At 33.7% G+C, this 23,921-nt stretch overlaps 3 protein-coding genes and 1 pseudogene across 4 annotated transcripts; 3 read left to right on the top strand and 1 right to left on the bottom strand.

The window, feature by feature from the left end:
• The first annotated feature begins 1,283 nt into the window (after positions 1–1,283).
• On the top strand, positions 1,284–5,305 carry LOC132065407 (GDSL esterase/lipase At5g22810). The gene is given in 6 exon segments (XM_059458798.1): positions 1,284–1,599; positions 2,447–2,577; positions 2,682–2,804; positions 2,806–2,916; positions 3,805–4,060; positions 4,890–5,305. Coding segments are annotated over 6 exon segments (1,062 nt in total). The 5' UTR covers positions 1,284–1,352; the 3' UTR covers positions 5,084–5,305.
• A 2,059-nt stretch (positions 5,306–7,364) lies between these two features.
• LOC132062917 (uncharacterized) lies at positions 7,365–9,807 on the top strand. Its single transcript, XM_059455386.1, has 3 exons — positions 7,365–7,576; positions 8,446–8,563; positions 9,393–9,807. The coding sequence occupies exons 1-3, from the start codon at positions 7,448–7,450 to the stop codon at positions 9,464–9,466; spliced, it is 321 nt and encodes a 106-aa protein (XP_059311369.1). The 5' UTR covers positions 7,365–7,447; the 3' UTR covers positions 9,467–9,807.
• A 4,858-nt stretch (positions 9,808–14,665) lies between these two features.
• LOC132065405 (uncharacterized) lies at positions 14,666–20,013 on the top strand. 2 transcript variants are annotated; one of them, XM_059458797.1, is made up of 4 exons: positions 14,666–14,834; positions 15,698–15,815; positions 16,645–16,706; positions 16,909–17,322. In XM_059458797.1, exons 1-4 carry the CDS (start codon positions 14,706–14,708, stop codon positions 16,981–16,983), a joined length of 384 nt encoding a protein of 127 aa, XP_059314780.1. In that variant the 5' UTR covers positions 14,666–14,705; the 3' UTR covers positions 16,984–17,322. The 2 variants fall into 2 exon arrangements, with proteins under 2 accessions (XP_059314780.1, XP_059314779.1); XM_059458796.1 differs by lacking the exon at positions 16,909–17,322 and adding an exon at positions 19,693–20,013 and having other exon boundaries at positions 14,676–14,834.
• A 1,080-nt stretch (positions 20,014–21,093) lies between these two features.
• LOC132065404 (zeatin O-glucosyltransferase-like) lies at positions 21,094–22,685 on the bottom strand (annotated as a pseudogene).
• Positions 22,686–23,921: the final 1,236 nt, after the last annotated feature.

The raw sequence follows: 23,921 nt of genomic DNA, 5'->3' as shown, positions 1-23,921 counted from the left end.
CGACACAGAAAAAAATAGAAAGAAAATAGCAAATTAATATTTAATTGAATAATAGTATGACTAGGTTTTATTCAACCATATAGCTTATTGGAAGATGGAAATGATAGAAGTTCAAGAAAAGGAATGGTTCAAATTTTGCCACATTCTTTCTTTCTTTTTTTTTTTTTTCCCTTCCATTTTTTCGGGTTGTCTCGTAACACCAGTTAACTTGAAGTAATACACAATCTAACATATATTATCACTATATGGTAAGAGAAAAATCGATAACTTGGGTGTTCATTTAGTCGGTGCTAAAAACATTTCTAACTTTTTTTTAAAATGTACATAAATTGTTTTCAAATTTAGCATTATTCAAAGAGACCGTCATATTTGTAGTGTACGAACATAGTTATATAATGATAATTGAAAAAATTGGAAAGCTACATGTAAAAGTGTAGAAATGCTTTTAATGGTGTGAGATCATTACTAAAAAAGGACGAATTTCTAATGGAATTCATCAAAAATTGATTTGTTGAAATGCTTTCCAGAGGTGTCCGTCGGAAATCTTATATTTCTCTATTTTTCGCTCTTCTTTTTTTTTTTAAAAGTAATGGGCCCTTAGAAAAAAAAAATGTATGAGGTTGATATTAGAAAAAAGGTAAACATTATCGGAGAAGAAATGATTTGAGGCATGAAGAATTGACTTTCCTTAAAGAGATATTGCCCGTATACAGATTAGGGAAAATACGAGCAATGCCCTTCAAGATACAACAAAGCCTATGTTTATAATTGTTGATTTTTCTTATGCTATTCAAGATGTCCTTATATTCGTAGGACTTAAGAGATGACTTTTCATAATAGTCATGTTCTTTCACGAATAGATATGTCTGTTCAATTTAAGACCTCTATATATTACAAACTATCTAACGGTTGACACAAATCAAATAATATCACATCATGTTAACATTATCATGTTTAGCCTAACAATATCTATATTGTGGGAGTCACAAATATTAGCATTTGATGACTCCAGGGAAAGGGTAAACATGAAGATAACTGCTCCTAATACTTTCTGTCATTGTACCAAACAAAAGAGCAAAATATTATAGAATGCCCAATGATTATCATCAGATTAAACGTCCACAAAAGAGTATATATGGTTGAATTCCTTAATATCTTAAGTTGAATAGTTAATTAAAACGGAAATCAATCCCATTGATGTAACATTTCAACAAATTAGCCTTATAATCACATCATATCTCTTCCTTTAAATAGTCCTCCCAGCTCAGTTCATTTTCATCTCCACAAACACTTAGAATATTAAGTCAAAGGAAGAAAAACCAAAAAACTACACACACACATTTGTTCTTATAATGGGTATTTCAAGTCTTTTGAGGATTTATTTTTTTGCACTAGCTTTGAAGAATTTGGTTAATATTGTTAATGGGCAGCCTTTGGTTCCAGCACTGTTTATTTTTGGGGACTCAGTTGTTGATGCAGGCAATAATAATTACCTTAAAACTATTGTCAAAGCAAATTTCCCTCCTTATGGAAGAGATTTCCCTAAACACATACCAACTGGGAGATTTTGCAATGGAAAGCTTGCCTCGGATTTCACTGGTACTAATTACTCTTGCATTTTTAGTTATGTACACAAATAGTGTAACGACTTTTCATATATAATATTACTCGAACTTTGAAAAATGCATTTTTAGTAACGACTTTTCATATATAATACTAAAATAACTATATCCCACCGAATTTTTTTTTAATTATTTTTATATATTTTTTGCTGAAAAAAAAAAATATTGAGTTATTTTAGTGTTAGTAAAATAATTTTGAATATTTGCCACGTGGCAACAATAGATTTAAGGGTATAATTGGTTATTGAACTATTTTTAATATTTTGGCCCTTTTCCGTATAATATAATAGTATAGTTTAACATGTTATAGCATGTTAAATTGCTAGTTATCATATTTTCTAGGTTATTAATTAATATTTATTATATATAAGCAAAGTTTATAGTATTACATTAATTAAAAACTATTGCAGATAACTCTTATACAAACATTATAATTAGTTGGTAACCTTGAAAAAATGAGAAGCAATCTTTTATAAAAGGTCAAATTACACTTGTAGTGTAAGAATATATTCACATTGACGAGACAAAAATATTTAATATTATGAGTACTTAAAATTGAGTTTAATTTCTACATAGTGATAGCGTAAATATATATATGTATATATATATATATACATATATATATATATACATACAATGATGTCACTTATTAGCTAATGAGTTTAAGTTTATACATGGTCAGTGTAAATAATAGTTTACACTAATAGATTATCCAAATAATATCTACAGGTAAACCTCCTTAAAACGTGAGATTTGAAATTTTGAAAATAATATATGTTACCTGAACAAATGTCTAATGTTTGTCCTTGTGTCCAATAATGCAGCTGAGAATCTTGGCTTTACTTCGTATCCACCAGCTTATCTCAGCAAGAAAGCAAAAGGCAAGCATCTTTTGATTGGAGCCAATTTTGCCTCAGGTTCATCTGGTTACTATGACACTACTGCTAAGCTATATGTAAGTAAATATTTATTAAAAGTTTCTATTGATTCTGTTTCCAAAATCTTATGCAATTGAACAGAGAAAGTTGTTTATTTTTCATCCTTTTTTTTTTTTCTCAGGATGCAATTCCTTTGAGCAAACAGCTTGAATATTACAAAGAATACCAGAAGAAGTTGGTGGTAATTGCAGGGAAAGTAAATGCTACATCAATAATCAATGGTTCAATTCACTTAATCAGTGCGCAGAAGTAGTGATTTTGTACAGAATTACTATATTAATCCTCTAGTTTACAAAGTTTACACTCCTGATCAATTCTCAGACATCCTCATCAAGTCCTACACCAAATTCATATTGGTACATTCTTTTTCTTCTTGGACACCAACTATGCCTTAGTGATCAAGTCATTTTATCGTTCACTTAAACAAGCAAATTTTTTAATAGTTTAAGTTATATGCGATGTCACTTTAATTTTATTTTCTTTACATTATCAAGTTATAAGTTACCCAGAGAATATTAATAGATAAGTTTCTTTAAAATGTGAGATATGTAATTTTGAATTATACGACAAATTGCTTGCTACAACAAATGAAAGTGATTTGATGTTGTAAAAATTCCTTATATTGAACGTGTATATAACTTATTCATTTTTAATGGATTTAAGTTATATATACTGACAATATAATAAATTTTACACCATTACAAATAATTTAAAATGTTATAACATGTTACTTACCATTTACTGTAGTTTACTCATCAATGTTAAATATACTTACCTGCAATTCTCTTTTAAGTCAACAAATGATTTGATGATATGAGCATTGCAGGTAACTATATTTAACATTGATGAGTAAAACTTAAATTCAGTTTTAATGAGTTTAACTTGTATACACTAATAATGTTAAAAAAAAAAAAGGTATACCATCGTGTTGATATCTAGGAGGATTCATCCACTTCGGTTACAACATTTCTTTCTAGTGCGCCTAAAATTCCTATTTATGCTAATATTTCAAGTGTTTCTATTTATAGTTCTTATGGAGCTATACATTGTATCTAAATGATAAAACACGTAATTGTCCACAAAAAGTTGGACTAATAACTTGAATATATAAGACACGTTATCTGCTATAATATGTTAGGACACACTGATATTGTAAAAGTCATTTACAGAATGTCATTATATATAAATTAAATTTAAGTATTATTTGTTGGTTTAACTGAAATTTAGTGTCCTGTGGCTGATAGGAATTGTATGGATTTGGAGCAAGGAAGATTGGAGTGGCAAATGTGCCACCAATTGGATGTGTACCAGCAGCCATTACAATATTTGGCAAAGACAACAACAATTGTGTCAAGAAGATGAACAAAGTTGCAATTTCATTCAACAAGAAACTCAATCACACATCTATCAAATTGCAAAAGAAGCTTTCTGGTCTCAATCTTGTTGTCATGGATATCTACCAACCCCTCCTTGACCTTGTCACCCACCCAGCTGATAATGGTAATACTTCAAAATATATATTAAAAACCCTTCTTTTCTTAAAAAAATAATAATAAAAAAAGCTATTAATAATTCTATTGTAATTATTAGGTAAAATTCACAAATGACCAATTTTCAGCCTCGGTGATTGGAGAAAAAAAAAACTATTGTCGTGGATTTCAAATTCTACAGTTAAAACTCCAGGATAATGAATTATGAAGAAATAATGCCCACTAGCCACTTTTTGGCCATGTTTTTGAAAAATAGCAACTGCTAGAAGTTTTAAATTCCACAAGTGAAACTTCAAGATTTCACGTGTGACATTTGAAACTCTTGGATAATGGCTATTTTAGATTTCACTAACGATATTTGAAACTCCATGATAATCGCTATTTTTCAAAGACAGGGCCGAAAAGCAGCCGTGTATGCTATTTCTATGTAATTTTCCTTACATTTAAAAATCGAGCAATATACAGTAGTTTAATTGCCATATGTACAACTCTTGCGATAAGAGACGAATTCAGGATCTAGGCTCACCAGTGAATTCAAAATGAGTATGATCATATATATAGATGTTTGTTTTGAATATGTACATATAGTTCGAGTAAAAAATAATGAGTCCGGTTTTGAACAGAATATGTACATATAGTTCGAGTAAAAAATAATGAGTCCACTTGAACAAGCAAAACTGCGCGCGCGCTCACTCTGCACAATTGCTTCAGTTGGTTGACTTGAATAATGAACATATGTGGTGGTGATAATACTTGGTTAAGCAGGATGAAAACAACAAGTGAGAGTTGAACAAGAACAATCTAATTAAAATTATGTTGTTCAAATGTTTCCTCTGCAGGTTTTTTTGAAGCAAGAAAGGCATGTTGTGGGACAGGATTGCTAGAAACATCCATATTGTGCGATGCCAAGTCTCCAGGGACATGTGCCAATGCATCTGAATATGTTTTTTGGGACGGATTTCATCCAACTGAAGCTGCAAATAAAGTCTTATCTGATGATTTGCTAGCCAGTGGCATATCCCTCATCTCTTGATCATTTTTTCTTCATCCTCACGTTATAAACTTAAAAATTTATTGTTGCTTGTGGACTCACATTATGTTATGATAAATTCTTGTTTTTTTTTTTTTTTTTTTTTTTTTTTTTTTTGGTACTTACCCGAATAAATAAAATCTTGTTTTTCTTACCCTTTTGTATTTTGTTTTGGTTACGGTGTTGCCAATGGAATATATGACAGTACTGTTCAAACTTGTAAAAGTCTTTATAAATATGCACTTATATATAATACTGCTATTGAGAAAAGATTACAACGTCATGAGTTCAATTGTTAACGAAAATCTCATATTTTTTTCCCTTAAAGTCTCAATTGCTGTTTGAGCAATATGGAAATTGGAGCATACAATGTTTAAAAAACTAACTGGCAAAAATTAGTATATTAACAATTAGAGAATTGTACGATGAATATAATGTTGTATATCTCAAGGGAATTTAGCGTTATGAAATAAATTTTTGAGAAAGATCTCTAAAATTATCCAAAATGAAAGATTACAGACAAGAAAGTGAGGAGTACGAACAAAAAGAAGGGGCTTAAAGTGTGATGAAGATAAGCAAAAGGTAAAATGAAATTATTATAAGTAACTGCAAAATAAAAAAAATAACGTAAAACACTATACCTAAATGGTCGTTATGTAAAATTAAGTGTTTTGATCGCTACATAATAACGAATTTAACAATCTATTCAATAGATATTAAATACAAATCATAAGAAATGTTAATGTAAAATAACAATACAATATAAAACAATAACAACACGCTCCTTTTAAAAAGATGCAAATATTATATTTTCCTTTTCAATTTATGTAAACTTAACTAACTAGGCACATAGTTTAAGGGGAAAAAAAATGAAACTTTTGAAACTTCTAATTTTACTATATCTTAACGTTTATATAACTATAATACTTTCGAAGCTTGTAATCTTAAATTCTTAATGACTATAGAATTTATAATATAGAAAGTTTAAATTAAATTATTTTTAAATTTACAAAAAATGTATTTATTTTTTAAATGGACTAAAAATGAAATATATTCACATAAAATGGAGGGAACTATTCTGACAAAATCTATGTTCAAATTTACACGAAAATTGAATAAACGGAAAAGGCTCAAATATGTCATCGAACTATTAAAATGAGTCATTTATGTCACTCATCAATAGTTTGGCTCATTTATGCCATCGAACTATCGGAAATGACACATTTATGCCACTCATCAATAGTTTGGCTCATTTATGCCATCGCCCTTTACCAAAATGACTCATCCGTGCCATTTTTCATTATTGCCGAATTTATAATACCAGAGATGACACGTGGCCTCTAATTAGAGGTCTACATCGTTTAATTAAACCAGACCAATTTTAAATCCCAAATTAATAAAAAATCGGACCCATACACCCTACCCACCCACAACCATAACTAGTAGGAGGCCACGTGTCATATCTGGTATTGTAAAATCGGTGTTAATGAAAAATGACATGGATGAATCATTTTGGTAACGGACGATGACATAAATGAGCCAAACTATAGGTGGCATAAATGAGCCATTTCCGATAGTTCGATGACATAAATGTGCTAAACTATTGACAAGTGCCATAAATGAGTCTTTTACGATAGTTCGATGACATATTTGAGCCTTTTCCGTTGAATAAATTTACATTCCCACTCCCAACCCTACGCCACATAACAAAAGAGAAAACCCGGTGACTTTTCCTATTTGATGGTGGGAAGATGTATTATTTATGTATATACAAAGACACATTTGGGATTTAAATTTTATTCGTATAATTTATGAGGTGCAATTTTCATTATTTTTTGTGTAGGTATAATTTTTTATGTTGCATTTTTTGGAATTTTGATAATATTTCTTGTGCTTCTAGTTAATTTTTTTTCACAGTTTTGATTAAATTTAACAGTCAGAGTTTAATAAATATTTGACAAAGAGCCAAAGTACTCACTTACAACAACAACAAGATACCCAGTATAGTCCGATAAGTGGGTCTAGGAAGGTTAGAGTGTGCGCAGACCTTACCCCTACCATAAGAGGTAGAGAGGTTATTTCCGATAAACCCTCGGCTCAAGAAAAACAATTCCAAAACAGGCAGAAAAAAGAAATAAAAGCCATGTCACAACATATGAAAAAAGGACCCAAAGTATTCACTTGACGAACTTAAAAGACCAAAATTGCTCAAATGATACTTAAAGGGACTATTTTGAACCTAGTACCAAAGATAAGGGAACCATGTTTGTCATTTTCTCTTCAAATTCACATCCAAATTAAGTGGAACAGTATAACATACAGAAAAGCTGGCGAATTTTTCCATTTGATGGTGGTGGGTTGAAGAAGATGGATTATACACTGGCAGCACTGAAATTGCTTTGCTCACAGTTACACTATGCCAAAGAAACCAAAACCCCTCAAAACCAGCCTGCTTTCACTCTTTCCGGCATTCTTTTTCAACGTGCTTGGCTCCAGGTCTCAATAATACTCTCTCCTTTTTCTTCTCCCCCTTTCATATTCCCCCTTTTCCCTTTTAAAAATAATGAACAATTAACCTAAATAGTCATTCACCTGACTGCTTAAACTAAAAAATAGTCGTTTTAATCAGTGTATAATTTTTAGAGTTAATGGTCAAAAGCACATCTAAACTATTAATTTTTCGCGCATTTTCACACCCAACTATCAGTTGTTCCATTTTTCCATATAAATTAGCTGACTAGGCCAACTGTCAACTATTCGCTTTTGGCAAAACACATAAACAAGCCCTTTAACTTGGCCGTACCGGCAATACACCTTAAACTTTGCTAGTGCACAAGTAGGCACTTAAACTTGCCAAAAGTCGAACATGTAAACACAAATGTTGATGTGGCGCTGACGTGGCACATAATTTTGTTCAGTGTTACGTCACTGCCACGTCAGCGCCACGTTAGCATTTGTATGTTCAACTTTTGGCAAGTTTAAGTGCCTACTTGTGCTGTAGCAAAGTTTAAGGTCATAGTTGTCAACTCGCGCCAAGTTAAAGGGCTTGTTTATGTATTGTGCCTTCGCTTTTCCTACCTAAACTATTACCATCTACTCAATTAGGTATGTTTTAATACATAAATGGTCAAACATGTTTGTCTAGTGATAGTTCACATCGTTCAGGTAGGAAAATGGAACAACTAATAGTTGGGGTGTGAAACTCGCGAAAAAGTAATAGTTCAGATGTGTTTTTTTTTTACCATGAACTCTAATTTATAGTATATACATGTTAGGAAAAGTAAACAGTGAATTCTGCCCTACTAATGTCTATAAATCCCTTTAATAACTCGGTTTGCTTTGTTTTTTCCCAATTTTAATTGCAGGGTGTTTTGGTTTCAACGCCAACTACTGACCCTTCTGGACGATTTCTCCTCGATGATGGCACTGGGATCATTGAACTCCAACTCATTGGCGACTTCCTCCCTCTTTCTTGGGAGAAAGGTCAGTAATTTTGTTAGGGAATTTATATATACCTCACATGAGGTTTCAATTATTACACTAACACACCCCTTCCTTCAAATTTTGTCTGTTACATATTTTGTGTGTATAAGTTAAATCATTTGATCTATTAGTGGACAGATTTGCTGTAGTAGTTTGGTCTTTTTCCCTGCATTTTTAATAACAAAACTATTGGTAACTCTATTTGATCTTTACATGTTGCGTTTAACTTCTTCAAATGATATGCTGCTCCATTTTAAGCTTGTCTTTCCCTCCCATGAGGTTTTAAATACTACACAAACACACCCATTCCTTCAAATTTTGTGTGTTAGACATATTTTGCTTATAGAAGTTAAATCATTTGATCTACTAGTTGACAGATTTGTTGGTAGTAGTTTGATTTTTGTTTTCCCCATTTTGGTAACTCTATTTAGTCTTTTCATGTTGCTTTTAACTACTTCAAATGACATGCTGCTCTATTTTAAGCTTGTCTTTCCCTTACTATTTGTAGATACTTTAGCTATACTTTGCTTTTGAATGTTTGTTCTTCGTAAATTTGGAGTTATTTGAGAAAATTCCAATATGTGGATGAATGGATTAGATTCTTGATCTAATATAATAAAGTTAATGTATAAACGGCTAATGAGTCTACTTATAAACTAACGAAGGTCTGTGTAATATTTGGAATCATTGGGAACTCTACGGTACAGGTTGAATTCTCATTTCTCTAGGGATCATGTGTAATTATACCTTTATTATTGTGTTCCTATTATTTTCACAGCTCTTTTATATCAACTAATTCCGTACTTGTGTTTGCCTTCTTATTGAACAGGAATGTACGTTATGGTTGTTGGAGCATATTTTGTCCAGAAAGGTGGCCTCCCCTTAATTAAGGTAAAAGGATAAACCTTTCCCTCTAAGTGACTGACCACTTCATTCATGTTGAATTAGGATTTTTCTTGTGTTAACTTGCTTTAGTGTGGTTGAACATTTTGGTTTGAGCTTATTTAGGTTGTTATGTCATTGACTGCATCAAATTTATCGAACTCGTAAAATGTTTTACTGAATGTTGCTTTTCGATTGTTTGATGCCCAGCTACCGATCAAATATTTTCCATCTCGTCTAAATTCATCTCCATTCTTCTATGAAAGAAAGCTCTGCGTTTGGTAATGCTCCTGAGTCCTTAATTTTGATGTCTAATATTGAATTTTTATTAGTTTAGTAAGAGATCAAGTTTTACTCTCTTACACTCAACCTTAGCATTAAGGCTGCTTGCATAGCATGGGTAGGAACCTATAAGGCTATAACTGCAATGGTTGTGAAGCACAAGTAAGGGTGCGTTTGGTATGAAGGAAAATGTTTTCCACAGAAATGTTCTCTTGGAGAATGTTTTCCGGGAAAATAAGTGGGTTTCTTATTTATTTTCTTGTGTACGTAAGTAAAACATATAATCCTAAAAGCATATGTATATATTCTAGACGAATACTATGGGAGATGGAGGCGGGGGATAGGATTTTGGGGTTGTGGGATGAGGGCTACTGGGGTGGGGGTGAAGATGAGGTGTGTTGGAGGGTGGGGAGGACACAATCAATGTGGAATGCCACTTGTGGAACTTGTATTCCCTACTTCTAATAGGGAAGTCATTTTCCTCATTTTTAAGGAAGTTATTTTCCTAGAGACAGTGTTTTCCAAAAACTTTGAGTCTTTGACCAACCGATCATGGGAATATTGGAAAACATTTTCTGTTTTCCTCCATACCGAGTACACCCTAAATCTAGTCTCTAAAGACAAAAAAGGCAAATGTGGGGGTGCTTTGTTCTTTTTCAGTTGAATAAGATAATAGTAATGATGAGAAAGGCTGGAGCAGCTGCTGATGAGAGGAGTTGCAATTGGACAAGACCTAGCTTTTGTAACCATTTTAATGCTGTTTGACTGAATGTCACCTAGTGGAAACTTGAACTTCAACCATCTCAGCAGCATTGTAGAAACATTTGTCAAACACAACCGCATTACAAATTACGCTTTTGAAATTGGTCAATCAAATCTTGACCTCCCATTAACTGCAAAGAGTAGCTTAGTTTTTGGACCATGCTTCATCTTTTATGCCTGAGTTCAAGCTCTATAGCAGGAAGCTGAAACGGCTTACATGTGTCGGTTCCGTTAAGCTCTCAGCTCTGCAAAATCAGCAGGTTGGCTAACCCTTTTGAAAGCTTAGTAGCTGCTAGACCTGTCAAGTTCCCACTTGATTGTGCCAAAATGTAGTTCATTCGGTAGCATTGCTATCTTCCTACTTTTCTCTGAGTGGTTCAAACCATTCAGGATTAAAACAGAACGCCTTGCATCGTGCTTCTTCCTTGCAAGATTCAGCAGATTATATGATATATTTTCCATTTCAGCATATTCATCACTGCCATTGGGTTTTTTTTTTTTGGATAACTGTGGTGTCCAGGCCAGCTTGCTCTTACCTCAACTAATTCCACGGGATGCCTTCCACCAGCAATAGGTACTGGGTAACTCTGTCCACCAAGGCTAGGATAGATGGGAAAAATCACCTAGAGTTTTTGTCTCAGTAGGGATTTGAACCTGAGACTTCATGGTTCTCAACCTACTTCATTGACCACTAGGCCACACCCTTGGGTATAATCATCATTGGGATATTCTATGCTATTGTAGTGGAGGACCTGTGGATTTTTTCTCCCGTATAGGACAGAGGGATTATGATAGGTAGCCTCTAGCACTTCCATTTCAAAAGTCCCCAAACTACCTTGCTCCAATCCCATCAAGCATGCAGTAGATTGCACATGCGATTGATGCCGATAATACTGTGTATATTTATGCCAATGCTGTTGAACTTCAATTTTCAAATTTAACATAAAACCTTATACTCATCCGTTGAGGTTACTGATTCTCTTTGTCTAATTTAGTGGTTCATTTTGTCTCAAGTTTATTGTTGAAGTGAATGTTCTGCATAATGCTGTAAATATTTCTATTATCATATTATTTGCCAAGTTTAGGAGGACATCAAGTTTTAATCCTACTCATAACAGCTGATAATTATGCCTGTAGCATTAGTATGAACATACTTGTAAAAGCAAGCATTGGGAAAACGAGGAAAATTTGAAGCTGATGAAAAACCGAAAGTGGTGAGGCGTGGGAGTGTAGAAGGAATTGTCTGGCTATTAGTCATGGAATAGTATGAATATCACAAAATAGTGAGTGGTGATGGGAGAGAATAGTTGTAGAAAATTTGTCTTTGTAGTTTAACCATCTCTTCAGCCCTACTCTTGTTACTCTTCAAAATGAGTATGATCATATATATAGATGTTTGTTTTGAATATGTACATATAGTTCGAGTAAAAAATAATGAGTCCAGTTGAACAGAATATGTACATATAGTTCGAGTAAAAAATAATGAGTCCAGTTGAACAAGCAAAACTCGCACTAAATCCGGCTCTGCGCGCGCGCTCACTCTGCACAATTGCTTCAGTTGGTTGACTTGAATAATGAACATATGTGGTGGTGATAATACTTGGTTAAGCAGGATGAAAACAACAAGTGAGAGTTGAACAAGAACAATCTAATTAAAATTATGTTGTTCAAATGTTTCCTCTGCAGGTTTTTTTGAAGCAAGAAAGGCATGCTGTGGGACAGGATTGCTAGAAACATCCATATTGTGCGATGCCAAGTCTCCAGGGACATGTGCCAATGCATCTGAATATGTTTTTTGGGATGGATTTCATCCAACTGAAGCTGCAAATAAAGTCTTATCTGATGATTTGCTAGCCAGTGGCATATCCCTCATCTCTTGATCATTTTTTCTTCATCCTCACGTTAAAAACTTAAAAATATATTGTTGATTGTGGACTCACATTATGTTATGATAAATTCTTGTTTTTTTTTTTTTTGGTACTTACCCGAATAAATAAAATCTTGTTTTTCTTACCCTTTTGTATTTTGTTTTGGTTACGGTGTTGCCAATGGAATATATGACAGTACTGTTCAAACTTGTAAAAGTCTTTATAAATATGCACTTATATATAATACCGCTATTGAGAAAAGATTACAACGTCATGAGTTCAATTGTTAACGAAAATCTCATATTTTTTTCCCTTAAAGTCTCAATTGCTGTTTGAGCAATATGGAAATTGGAGCATACAATGTTTAAAAAACTCACTGGCAAAAATTAGTATATTAACAATTAGAGAATTGTACGATGAATATAATGTTGTATATCTCAAGGGAATTTAGCGTTATGAAATAAATTTTTGAGAAAGATCTCTAAAATTATCCAAAATGAAAGATTACAGACAAGAAAGTGAGGAGTACGAACAAAAAGAAGGGGCTTAAAGTGTGATGAAGATAAGCAAAAGGTAAAATGAAATTATTATAAGTAACTGCAAAATAAAAAAATAACGTAAAACACTATACCTAAATGGTCGTTATGTAAAATTAAGTGTTTTGATCGCTACATAATAACGAATTTAACAATCTATTCAATAGATATTAAATACAAATCATCAGAAATGTTAATGTAAAATAACAATACAATATAAAACAATAACAACACGCTCCTTTTAAAAAGATGCAAATATTATATTTTCCTTTCCAATTTATGTAAACTTAACTAACTAGGCACATAGTTTAAGGAAAAAAAAAATGAAATTTTTGAAACTTCTAATTTTACTATATCTTAACATTTATATAACTATAATACTTTCGAAGCTTGTAATCTTAAATTCTTAATGACTATAGAATTTATAATATAGAAAGTTTAAATTAAATTATTTTTAAATTTACAAAAAATGTATTTATTTTTTAAATGGACTAAAAATGAAATATATTCACATAAAATGGAGGGAACTATTCGACAAAATCTATGTTCAAATTTACACGAAAATTGAATAAACTAAAAAATTCAAATATTATCGAACTATTAAAATGAGTCTATTTATGTACTCATCAATAGTTTACTATTTATGCCATCGAACTATCGGAAAATGACGCATTTACGCCACTCATCAATAGTTTGGCTCATTTATGCCATCGCATACTTTACCAAAATGACCTCATCCGTACCATTTTTCATTATTGCCGAATTTATAATACCGAAGCACACGTGGCCTCTAATTAGAGGTCTACATCGTAATTAATTAAACGACTCAATTTTAAATCCCAAATTAATAAAAAATCGGACCCATACACCCTACCCACCCACAACCATAACTAGTTGGAGGCCACGTGTCATATCTGGTATTGTAAAATCGGTGTTAATGAAAAATGACATGGATGAGTCATTTTGGTAACGGAAGATGACATAAATGAGCCAAATTATTGATGGGTGGCATAAATGAGCCATTTTCGATAGTTCGATGGCATAAATGCTTGACAAACTATTGATTAAGTGCATAACCAGCCATTTCAATAGTTCGATGCCAAGATACTGAGCCTTTTCCGTTGAATAAATTTACATTCCTACTCCCAACTCTACGCCACATAACAAAAAGAAAACCCGGTGACTTTTTCTATTTGATGGTGGAAAGATGTATTATTTATGAATATACAAAGACACATTTGGGATTTAAATTTTATTCGTATAATTTATAAGGTGCAATTTTCATTATTTTTTGTGTAGGTATAATTTTTTATGTTGCATTTTTTGGAATTTTGATAAACTTTCTTGTGTTTCTGGTTAATTTTTTCCACAGTTTTGATTAAATTTAACAGTTAGAGTTTAATAAATATTTGACAAAGAGCCAAAGTACTCACTTACAACAACAACATACCTAAAGATAAGTAGATCTAGGAAAGGTTAGATGTGTGCCAGGACCTTACTCCTTCCATATGAGGTAAAAAGTTTGTTTACGATAAAGCCATAGGCTCTAAGAAAGAACTCCAAATGTAGGAAAAAGAAATAACAGAAGTAAAGAAGCCATGTCACGACATATGAAAAAAGGACCCAAAACGAACTTAAAAGACCAAAACTTCTCAAATGATATTTTAAGGGACTATTTTGAAACCTAGTACCAAAGATAAGGGAACCATGTTTGCCATTTTCTCTTCAAATTCACATCCAAATTAAGTGGAACAGTATAACATACAGAAAAGCAGGCGAATTTTTCGATTTGATGGTGGTGGGTTGAAGAGGATGGATTATACACTGGCAGCACTGAAATTGCTTTGCTCACAGCTACACTATGCCAAAGAAACCAAAACCCATCAAAACCAGCCTGCTTTCACTCTTTCCGGCATTCTTTTTCAACGTGCTTGGCTCCAGGTCTCAATAATACTCTCTCCTTTTTCTTCTCCCCTTTCATATTCCCCTTTTCCCTTTTTAAAATAATGAACAATTTACCTAAATAGTCATTCACCTGACTGCTTAAACTAAAAAATAGTCATTTTAATCAGTGTATAATTTTTTTAGAGTTAATGGTCAAAAACACATCTAAACTATTAATTTTTCGCGCATTTTCACACCCAACTATCAGTTGTTCCATTTTTCCATATAAATTAGCTGACTAGGCCAACTGTCAACTATTCGCTTTGGCAAAACACATAAACAAGCCTAACTTTTGGTGCAGGCTCAAGCAATCTATGACCTTAAACTTTGCTAGTGCACAAGTGACTTAAACTTGCCAAAAGTCGAACATGTAAACACAAATGTTGACGTGGCACATAATTTTGTTCAGTGTTATGTCACTGCCACGTCAGCGCCACGTTAGCATTTGTATTTATATGTTCAACTTTTGGCAAGTTTAAGTGCCTACTTTGTACTGCCAAAGCAAAGTTTAGGTCATAGTTGCCAATAAATGCAAGTTTAAAGGGCTTGTTTATGTATTGTGCCTTCGCTTTTCCTACCTAAACTATTACCATCTACTCAATTAGGTATGTTTTAATACATAAATGGTCAAACATGTTTGTCTAGTGATAGTTCACATCGTTCAGGTAGGAAAATGGAACAACTAATAGTTGGGGTGCGAAACTCGTGAAAAAGTGATAGTTCAAATGTGTTTTTGACCATGAACTATAATTTATAGTATATACATGTTAGGAAAAGTAAACAGTGAATTCTGCCTACTAATGTCTATAAATCCCTTTAATAACTCGGTTTGCTTTGTTTTTTCCCAATTTTAATTGCAGGGTGTTCTGGTTTCAACGCCAACTACTGACCCTTCTGGACGATTTCTCCTCGATGATGGCACTGGGATCATTGAACTCCAACTCATTGGCGACTTCCTCCCTCTTTCTTGGGAGAAAGGTCAGTAATTTTGTTAGGGGAATTTATATATACCTCACATGAGGTTTCAATTATTACACTAACACACCCCTTCCTTCAAATTTTGTCTGTTACATATTTTGTGTGTATAAGTTAAATCATTTGATCTATTAGTGGACAGATTTGCTGTAGTAGTTTGGTCTTTTTCCTGCATTTTTAATAACAAAACTATTGGTAACTCTATTTGATCTTTACATGTTGCGTTTAACTTCTTCAAATGATATGCTGCTCCATTTTAAGCTTGTCTTTCCCTCCCATGAGGTTTTAAATACTACACAAACACACCCATTCCTTCAAATTTTGTGTGTTAGACATATTTTGTTTGTAGAAGTTAAATCATTTGATCTACTAGTTGACAGATTTGTTGGTAGTAGTTTGATTTTTGTTTTCCCCATTTTGGTAACTCTATTTAGTCTTTTCATGTTGCTTTTAACTACTTCAAATGACATGCTGCTCTATTTTAAGCTTGTCTTTCCCTTATTATTTGTAGATACTTTAGCTATACTTTGCTTTTGAATGTTTGTTTTTCGTAAATTTGGAGTTATTTGAGAAAAGTCGAATATGTGGATGAATGGATTAGAATCTTGATCTAATATAATAAAGTTAATGTATAAACGGCTGATCAGTCTACTTATAAACTAACGAAGGTCTGTGTAATATTTGGAATCATTGGGAACTCTACGGTACAGGTTGAATTCTCCTTTCTCAAGGGATCATGTGTAATTATACCTTTATTATTATGTTCCTATTATTTTCACAGTTCTTTTATATCAATTAATTCCATACTTGTGTTTGCCTTCTTATTGAACAGGAATGTACGTTATGGTTGTTGGAGCGTATTTTGTCCAGAAAGGCGGCCTCCCCTTAATTAAGGTAAAAAGGAAATACCTTTCCCTCTAAGCGACTGACCACTTCATTCATGTTGACTTAGGATTTTTCTTGTGTTAACTTGCTTTAGTGTGGTTGAACATTTTGGTTTGAGCTTATTTAGGTTGTTGTGTCATTGACTGCATCAAATTTATCGAACTCGTAAAATGTTTTACTGAATGTTGCTTTTCGAGTGTTTGATGCCCAGCTACCGATCAAATATTTTCCATCTCGTCTAAATTCATCTCCATTCTTCTATGAAAGAAAGTTCTGCATTTGGTAATGCTCCTGAGTCCTTAATTTTGATGTCTAATATTGAATTTTTATTAGTTTAGTAAGAGATCAAGTTTTACTCTTACACTCAACCTTAGCATTAAGGCTGCTTGCATAGCATGGGTAGGAACCTATAAGGCTATAACTGCAATGGTTGTGAAGCACAAGTAAGGGTGCGTTTGGTATGAAGGAAAATGTTTTCCACAGAAATGTTCTCTTGGAGAATGTTTTCCAGGAAAATAAGTGGGTTTCTTATTTATTTTCTTGTGTACGTAAGTAAAACATATAATCCTAAAAGCATATGTATATATTCTAGACAAATACTATGGGAGATGGAGGCGGGGGATAGGATTTTGGGGTTGTGGGATGAGGGCTACTGGGGTGGGGGTGAAGATGAGTTGTGTTGGAGGGTGGGGAGGACGCAATCAATGTGGAATGCCACTTGTGGAACTTGTATTCCCTACTTCTAATAGGGAAGTCATTTTCCTCATTTTTAAGGAAGTTATTTTCCTAGAGACAGTGTTTTCCAAAAACTTTGAGTCTTTGACCAACCAATCATGGGAATATTGGAAAACATTTTCTGTTTTCCTCCATACCGAGTACACCCTAAATCTAGTCTCTAAAGACAAAAAAGGCAAATGTGGGGGTTGCTTTGTTCTTTTTCAGTTGAATAAGATAATAGTAATGATGAGAAAGTCTGGAGCAGCTGCTGATGAGAGGAGTTGCAATTGGACAAGACCTAGCTTTTGTAACCATTTTAATGCTGTTTGACTGAATGTCACCTAGTGGAAACTTGAACTTCAACCATCTCAGCAGCATTGTAGAAACATTTGTCAAACACAACCACATTACAAATTACGCTTTTGAAATTGGTCAATCAAATCTTGACCTCCCATTAACTGCAAATAGTAGCTTAGTTTTTGGACCATGCTTCATCTTTTATGCCTGAGTTCAAGCTCTATAGCAGGAAGCTGAAACGGCTTACATGTGTTGGTTCCGTTAAGCTCTCAGCTCTGCAAAATCAGCAGGTTGGCTAACCCTTTTGAAAGCTTAGTAGCTGCTAGACCTGTCAAGTTCCGACTTGATTGTGCCAAAATGTAGTTCATTCGGTAGCATTGCTATCTTCCTACTTTTCTCTGAGTGGTTCAAACCATTCAGGATTAAAACTGAACGTCTTGTATCGTGCTTCTTCCTTGCAAGATTCAGCAGATTATATGATATATTTTCCATTTCAGCATATTCATCATTGCCATTGGGTTTTTTTTTTTTTGATAACTGTGGTGTCCAGGCCAGCTTGCTCTTACCTCAACTAACTCCACGGGATACCTTCCACCAGGATAACAGAATGCTCTGTCCACCAAGGCTAGGACAGATGGGAAAAATCACCTAGTGTTTTTGTCTCAGTAGGGATTTGAACCTGAGACTTCATGGTTCTCAACCTACTTCATTGACTGCTAGGCCACACCCTTGGGTATAATCATCATTGGGATATTCTATGCTATTGTAGTGGAGGACCTGTGGATTTTTTCTCCCGTATAGGACAGAGGGATTATGATAGGTAGCCTCTAGCGCTTCCATCTCAAAAGTCCCCAAACTACCTTTCTCCAATCCCATCAAGCATGCAGTAGATTGCACATGCGATTGATGCCGATAATACTGTGTATATTTATGCCAATGCTGTTGAACTTCAATTTTTCAAATTTAACATAAAACCTTATACTCATCCGTTGAGGTGACTGATTCTCTTTGTCTAATTTAGTGGTTCATTTTGTCTCAAGTTTATTGTTGAAGTGAATGTTCTGCATAATGCTGTAAATATTTCTATTATCATATTATTTGCCAAGTTTAGGAGAACATCAAGTTTTAATCCTACTCATAACAGCTGATAATTATGCCTGTAGCATTAGTATGAACATACTTGTAAAAGCAAGCATTGGGAAAAACGGGAAAATTTGAAGCCGATGAAAAACCGAAAGTGGTGAGGGGCGTGGGAGTGTAGAAGGAATTGTCTGGCTATTAGTCATGGAATAGTATGAATATCACAAAATAGTGAGTGGTGATGGGAGAGAATAGTTGTAGAAAATTTGTCTTTGTAGTTTAACCATCTCTTCAGCCCTACTCTTGTTACTCTTCACATTTCCCTAAGTTATTACTAAAGTGATTTTGAAAGAGAGAAAAGGTATATTGAGCTCATCTGTGTCCTCTCTACCTTTATCGTCAGACAATATTGAATGGGGTGGCTGTCACTGTTGGAATATTATAAATTGCACAAGAAAGACGCTGACTGGAAAAATAGTGCTGGAATAGTTGTCTTTGTTAACCATCTTTCATTTGCGATACTCTTGTTACTATATAGACATTGCACTGAATGACTGAAGTAATAACTAGAGTGATTTTGGAAGAGATAAAGGTATTCTGAGGCTCTGAGCTCATTGATCATTGGTCTTCTGGCAGTATAGATCCATTTTAGAATCATTATTTTGCATTAAACATGAACTAGCACTTTGGTGAAACAATAGTCATCTTTGATAGCTAGAGGATTGTTTGTTAGCTAGCGGATTATCACTTGAAAATCTGCAGAGCAAGTATATTCGGTTCTTTGACTTAATGTGTGTTGATGTAGCATTCTGTGAAAAAACATTGATGTATTAGGTTTACATGTCTCTTGTTTCGGGTGTAACTTTTTAAAGATATTTCCAAGTATTTTCTCCCATTTCAGGTACACAAAATTGTTGACCTCTCGCCATTTCCTGATCGAGAATCGATGTGGTACCTAGAAGTTGTTGAGGTATTCAAGCTCTTCTACCAACCTCTATTTGAAGAGTAATTAAAGAGTGAAAATGCAGCCAGAGAAAGGATATCATACTCGAGCTTGCGTGATTGTATCAAATGGAATTCTAGAATGACAAAATTTTGTTAAATTTATTAACCTAATATGTTAATAACCTTTGTAGGGGTAGTAAAGTTATACTTTTATTGTTTCTGTTTTTTTCTCCTACGAATTACTGTAGTATATTAAATCATTTTCAACACCTCCCCAGTTATTCTTTGGAAGCATTGTGCTACTGAACATTATATAGTCTCTTGACATAAATTTTGAAATAGAACAAGGGAAAAAGGTAATTTTTAGAAGTGTGCAGTGTTTCATATTGTTAAACTGGAGATATTTTCAGTTAGTTTCATTCATCAAAATTTTATGTGTAAACTACATGTAAGGAATTTATTGTTTTAGTGTAAACATAAAGTACATATTAGTTTTTCAGGGGAAAAGTTATGGGGCAAATTTTGGGTGTAACACACAAGATTCAGCCCTCAAGTTCAATTGTAGTTAATTTATGTATATTTTCACCTTAATTACTTACAGCTAAATTCAAATTATTTGATTTGATATAAATATCGAGGGCGGATAAATATTTACCTAGAAGTTCGGGGGTATCATATATACATGAGCTTGACGATTGTTTCAAATAGAGTTTTAGTCTGAAAAAATTCAGATAGCTCAGCAGCAACTTAAATTACATTAGTGTTAGTAACCTTCGTGGGGACGGGAATTAATGTTATTATTGTTGGTAGGTAAGAAATTGTGGGCACGGGTATTAATGTTATTATTGTTGGTAGGTAAGAAATTATACAGGCAATCTATCTTGACAAAACTCGTATCCCAAAGATGTTATACAGGCAATTTATTTTGACACAAGTTTTATTAATGATTGATTTCACAATTTGAATCGTGATGTATAAGTCAAACAGAGAATTATATCGCTGCTCTAAGACTTCCTTCAATAAAGCAGATTAGTGTACGAAAAACGTCCCGCGTTCATGCAGGTTTCAAGGAAGGGTCAAACCGCAAGAGGAAGGTGTAAGTAGTGTCTGCAAAGTTGTAATTTAGTTTCATGATAGTACTGACCTATAGGTCAAACATACCCAGCCAGCTTTACCATTGACTTGAACCTAAGAATAAGCAATGACTTGAGTTTAATATGGAAACAAAACTGATATTTTAGAGTTATTCAATACTTATATGATAAAAGATAAACGATAAAAAGTTTAAGTACCCACAAGTTAGCCTGAACATACTGTTATTTAAAAGAGGGAGGGAAATGCACACCATTTAAAGGAAGAAAAAATCTATCTAGTGATATGGGCAACAAAAGATTCCATTTCCTTCTGAGTTACACCACCCTCCATCACTGACAACTTCACTGCTTCCTTCAGCTCTGCAGCTCTCTTCTTCATCTTCTCTCCCTCCTGAGACGCCATTAAAGTCCTCACAGCTTTCTCAACACTTTCTGCAGTCACCACTTCGTTTCTTTTCTCCCATTCTCTCACCGATATCCCGATTTTCAGCCCTTCGGTTATCATTAGAGCATTTCTAGGCTGATCTGAATGCATTGGCCACGCCGCTATTGGCACTCCCATTGAAATGCTCTCCATGCAAGAATTCCAACCGCAATGACTCATGAATCCACCTGTCGACACGTGTCCCAAAATTTCCAATTGCGGGGCCCAATCTCTCATCACGAGCCCTCTTTCCAATACCCTCTCCTCGTATCCTTCAGGCAATTGACATTTTCGAACGTCACCTGAGAATATATCTCCTTTATCTGCGTCCCTCAGGACCCAGATAAATCTTTGTTGACTCTGCTCCAACCCAAAAGCTAGCTCTTTGATTTCTTCTTCAGATAACGAAGTTGTTGAGCCAAACGAAACAAAAATCACCGAGTTTACAGGCTGTTTATCGAGCCATGCAAGAGCATAATGGCGGTTAACAACAGTTGTTGGAATTTCAAGTTCTACAGGATTGAATGGACCAAGAGCCCAATGTTTAAAATCCTTATGACCAGACATTTTTTCTAGTAGATCAAGATACAATCCTTCAATGACTCGAGATGTACTGAAAATATTTCCAGCACCATAAATCCTAGCATCTATTTGCTTCTGAGCAAATTCTTCCAGTTCAGGAGAATTACACCCTTCGAGAGATGGAAGTTGTTTAAGTACAACTTCCGCTTCAGGAGGTACATGTGGTTTAACCGCATCCCAAATATAAGAAAACACAACAAATGCAGAAACAGTATGTAAACAATAGCACTCTATATTAGGTATTTTAGGTACATCCTGAACAACATAAGAAGTGAGGAAGTCATGAATCACGACGACTTTCCTCGATATTCGTGCCATTTTTCTAACGAGGTCTGTAACAGGTTCGCGTAGTTGGAGAGAGGAGTTAAATGCAGGGACTAGTTGTGAAGGGAATTTAATGCATGCGTTAGGGTTCGGAGGAGGGATATCGAATGACACGTGGAATTTTGAGAAATTGAGGTTTGGGGTACTTTTTAGGGGGTCGATCGCGAGCACGCGACTGAGCTTGATGTACGTGAGCAGTGGTGCTCACGTAGTAAACGGGGAGGTTGGAGGAGAGGCGGCGGGCGAGTTCGAGGGATGCATGGAGATGGCCTTGTGCAGGAAGAGGAACTATGACTACAACAACGTCTTCTTGTTGTTGACATTGTCGATCTACATGGTTTGTTGTTGCTGCTGTTGCCATTTTTTTTTTCTTTGAAAGAGAAGTGTGAATGGAAGGAAAGAGTAAGAAATGTTTGAGCAAATTTTAGTTGCTTTTTGGTAAGCTCAAGGTGAGTTATTTATAATGCAAAGTCTTTTTGCTTTAATGAAATAAAATGATGCTGTACCACTCCCTCCCTTTCAATTATCTTACTTTTTTCTAGAATATATTTGGTATGAGAGAAAAATGTTTTTTATTTTGATTTTTTCATATTCGATTGGTCAAATTATTTTGTGACGTATTTTCTAAGGAAAATAATTTCCCTCATGGAGATAGAAAAAAAAAGTTCCATAACTTACATTTCATGCTTATTAAATTATCTTTTGACTACCTTCCCCCGCCACAATATTTAATTAGATTATATTTAGTTGTATGGGATAATTTTTCTGGTTCCTTGCCATATACCTTTAAGTAATTAAGAAAATTAATTATTTTTAGGAAAAAAAATGTTTTTGTCCATACCAAACACACCCTTAGCCTTAGTATTTTAAAAACAATGTTCGTATATTTAATTAAATTTTAATTACAATTTTCTCATTTTGTCCTTGATCACATTCCCTTATATGAATGAATTGTATGTTTAAGATCACAAAATTTATTGAATATTTTTTGTGTAAATTACATTTTTATACTTTATCTTCAGTCAAATTAAAACACGTGAAATAAAACATAATGAATATTACTTCCTCTGTCTCAAATTATCCGTCCTTTTTTTGTTTTGTTTTACACGCCCCTTAAGAAATATTAATTAGACCGGATATTTGACCTACTTTACCTTTATTTATATCTCAGTTATAATCTCTCTTAATTAAATATTTACTCTATTTATATCATCTCCATTGTGACAAATAAATTCTACGGATGATAAAATGGAGAAAAAATAACTAATTATGTCTTGAACTTCTAAAACGATAAATAATTTGAGATAACTATTTTTAGTACCTACTAATAATTTTAAACGGAGGGAGTAGTATGATTTTTCGGTCGACGGGAAAAGGAGTAATAAATTTGGTTGACGGGGGGCCGAAATGGGGGCTTTAATGGGGGGGGAGGATCCTTTTCCCTTCACGAAATGGGGCAGCTTTAATGATGTATCATACTACTTGACAGTCCCCAAAAGATGCTTCTAAGTGCTAGCAACAGTACATGGAGTTAGGAACTCACTTTATTGTTATTCTAACTACTTTCAATTTATTATCATTTGTCTCCTTTTAAACTTCTTATTTAATTAATACTATATCAACAATAAAAGTACATTTTTAAAACAAGAAACCATTTCTTACTTTTCTAAAACGCTAAATATTCTGAAGTAAATTTAGTTGTAAAAAGGACTAACAATTTTTTGTCCTCCATCATATGAAGTTATAGTTTGAAAGTATACG

Source organism: Lycium ferocissimum, chromosome 7, assembly GCF_029784015.1.
Source record: "Lycium ferocissimum isolate CSIRO_LF1 chromosome 7, AGI_CSIRO_Lferr_CH_V1, whole genome shotgun sequence".
NCBI classification, from domain to species: domain Eukaryota; kingdom Viridiplantae; phylum Streptophyta; class Magnoliopsida; order Solanales; family Solanaceae; genus Lycium; species Lycium ferocissimum.
The sequence above is the reverse complement of the archived record's forward strand: the minus strand, read 5'-3'. Positions and strand labels throughout refer to the sequence as shown.

Bases quoted from the DNA above. Each gene is read 5' to 3' on its own strand.
- LOC132062917 (XM_059455386.1), top strand. From the start codon at position 7,448: ATGGATTATACACTGGCAGCACTGAAATTGCTTTGCTCACAGTTACAC. The intron at 7,577-8,445 runs GTCTCAATAATA...TTTTAATTGCAG, and splicing joins TTCAACGTGCTTGGCTCCAG to GGTGTTTTGGTTTCAACGCC. The intron at 8,564-9,392 runs GTCAGTAATTTT...CTTATTGAACAG, and splicing joins CCCTCTTTCTTGGGAGAAAG to GAATGTACGTTATGGTTGTT.
- LOC132065405 (XM_059458796.1), top strand. From the start codon at position 14,706: ATGGATTATACACTGGCAGCACTGAAATTGCTTTGCTCACAGCTACAC. The intron at 14,835-15,697 runs GTCTCAATAATA...TTTTAATTGCAG, and splicing joins TTCAACGTGCTTGGCTCCAG to GGTGTTCTGGTTTCAACGCC. The intron at 15,816-16,644 runs GTCAGTAATTTT...CTTATTGAACAG, and splicing joins CCCTCTTTCTTGGGAGAAAG to GAATGTACGTTATGGTTGTT.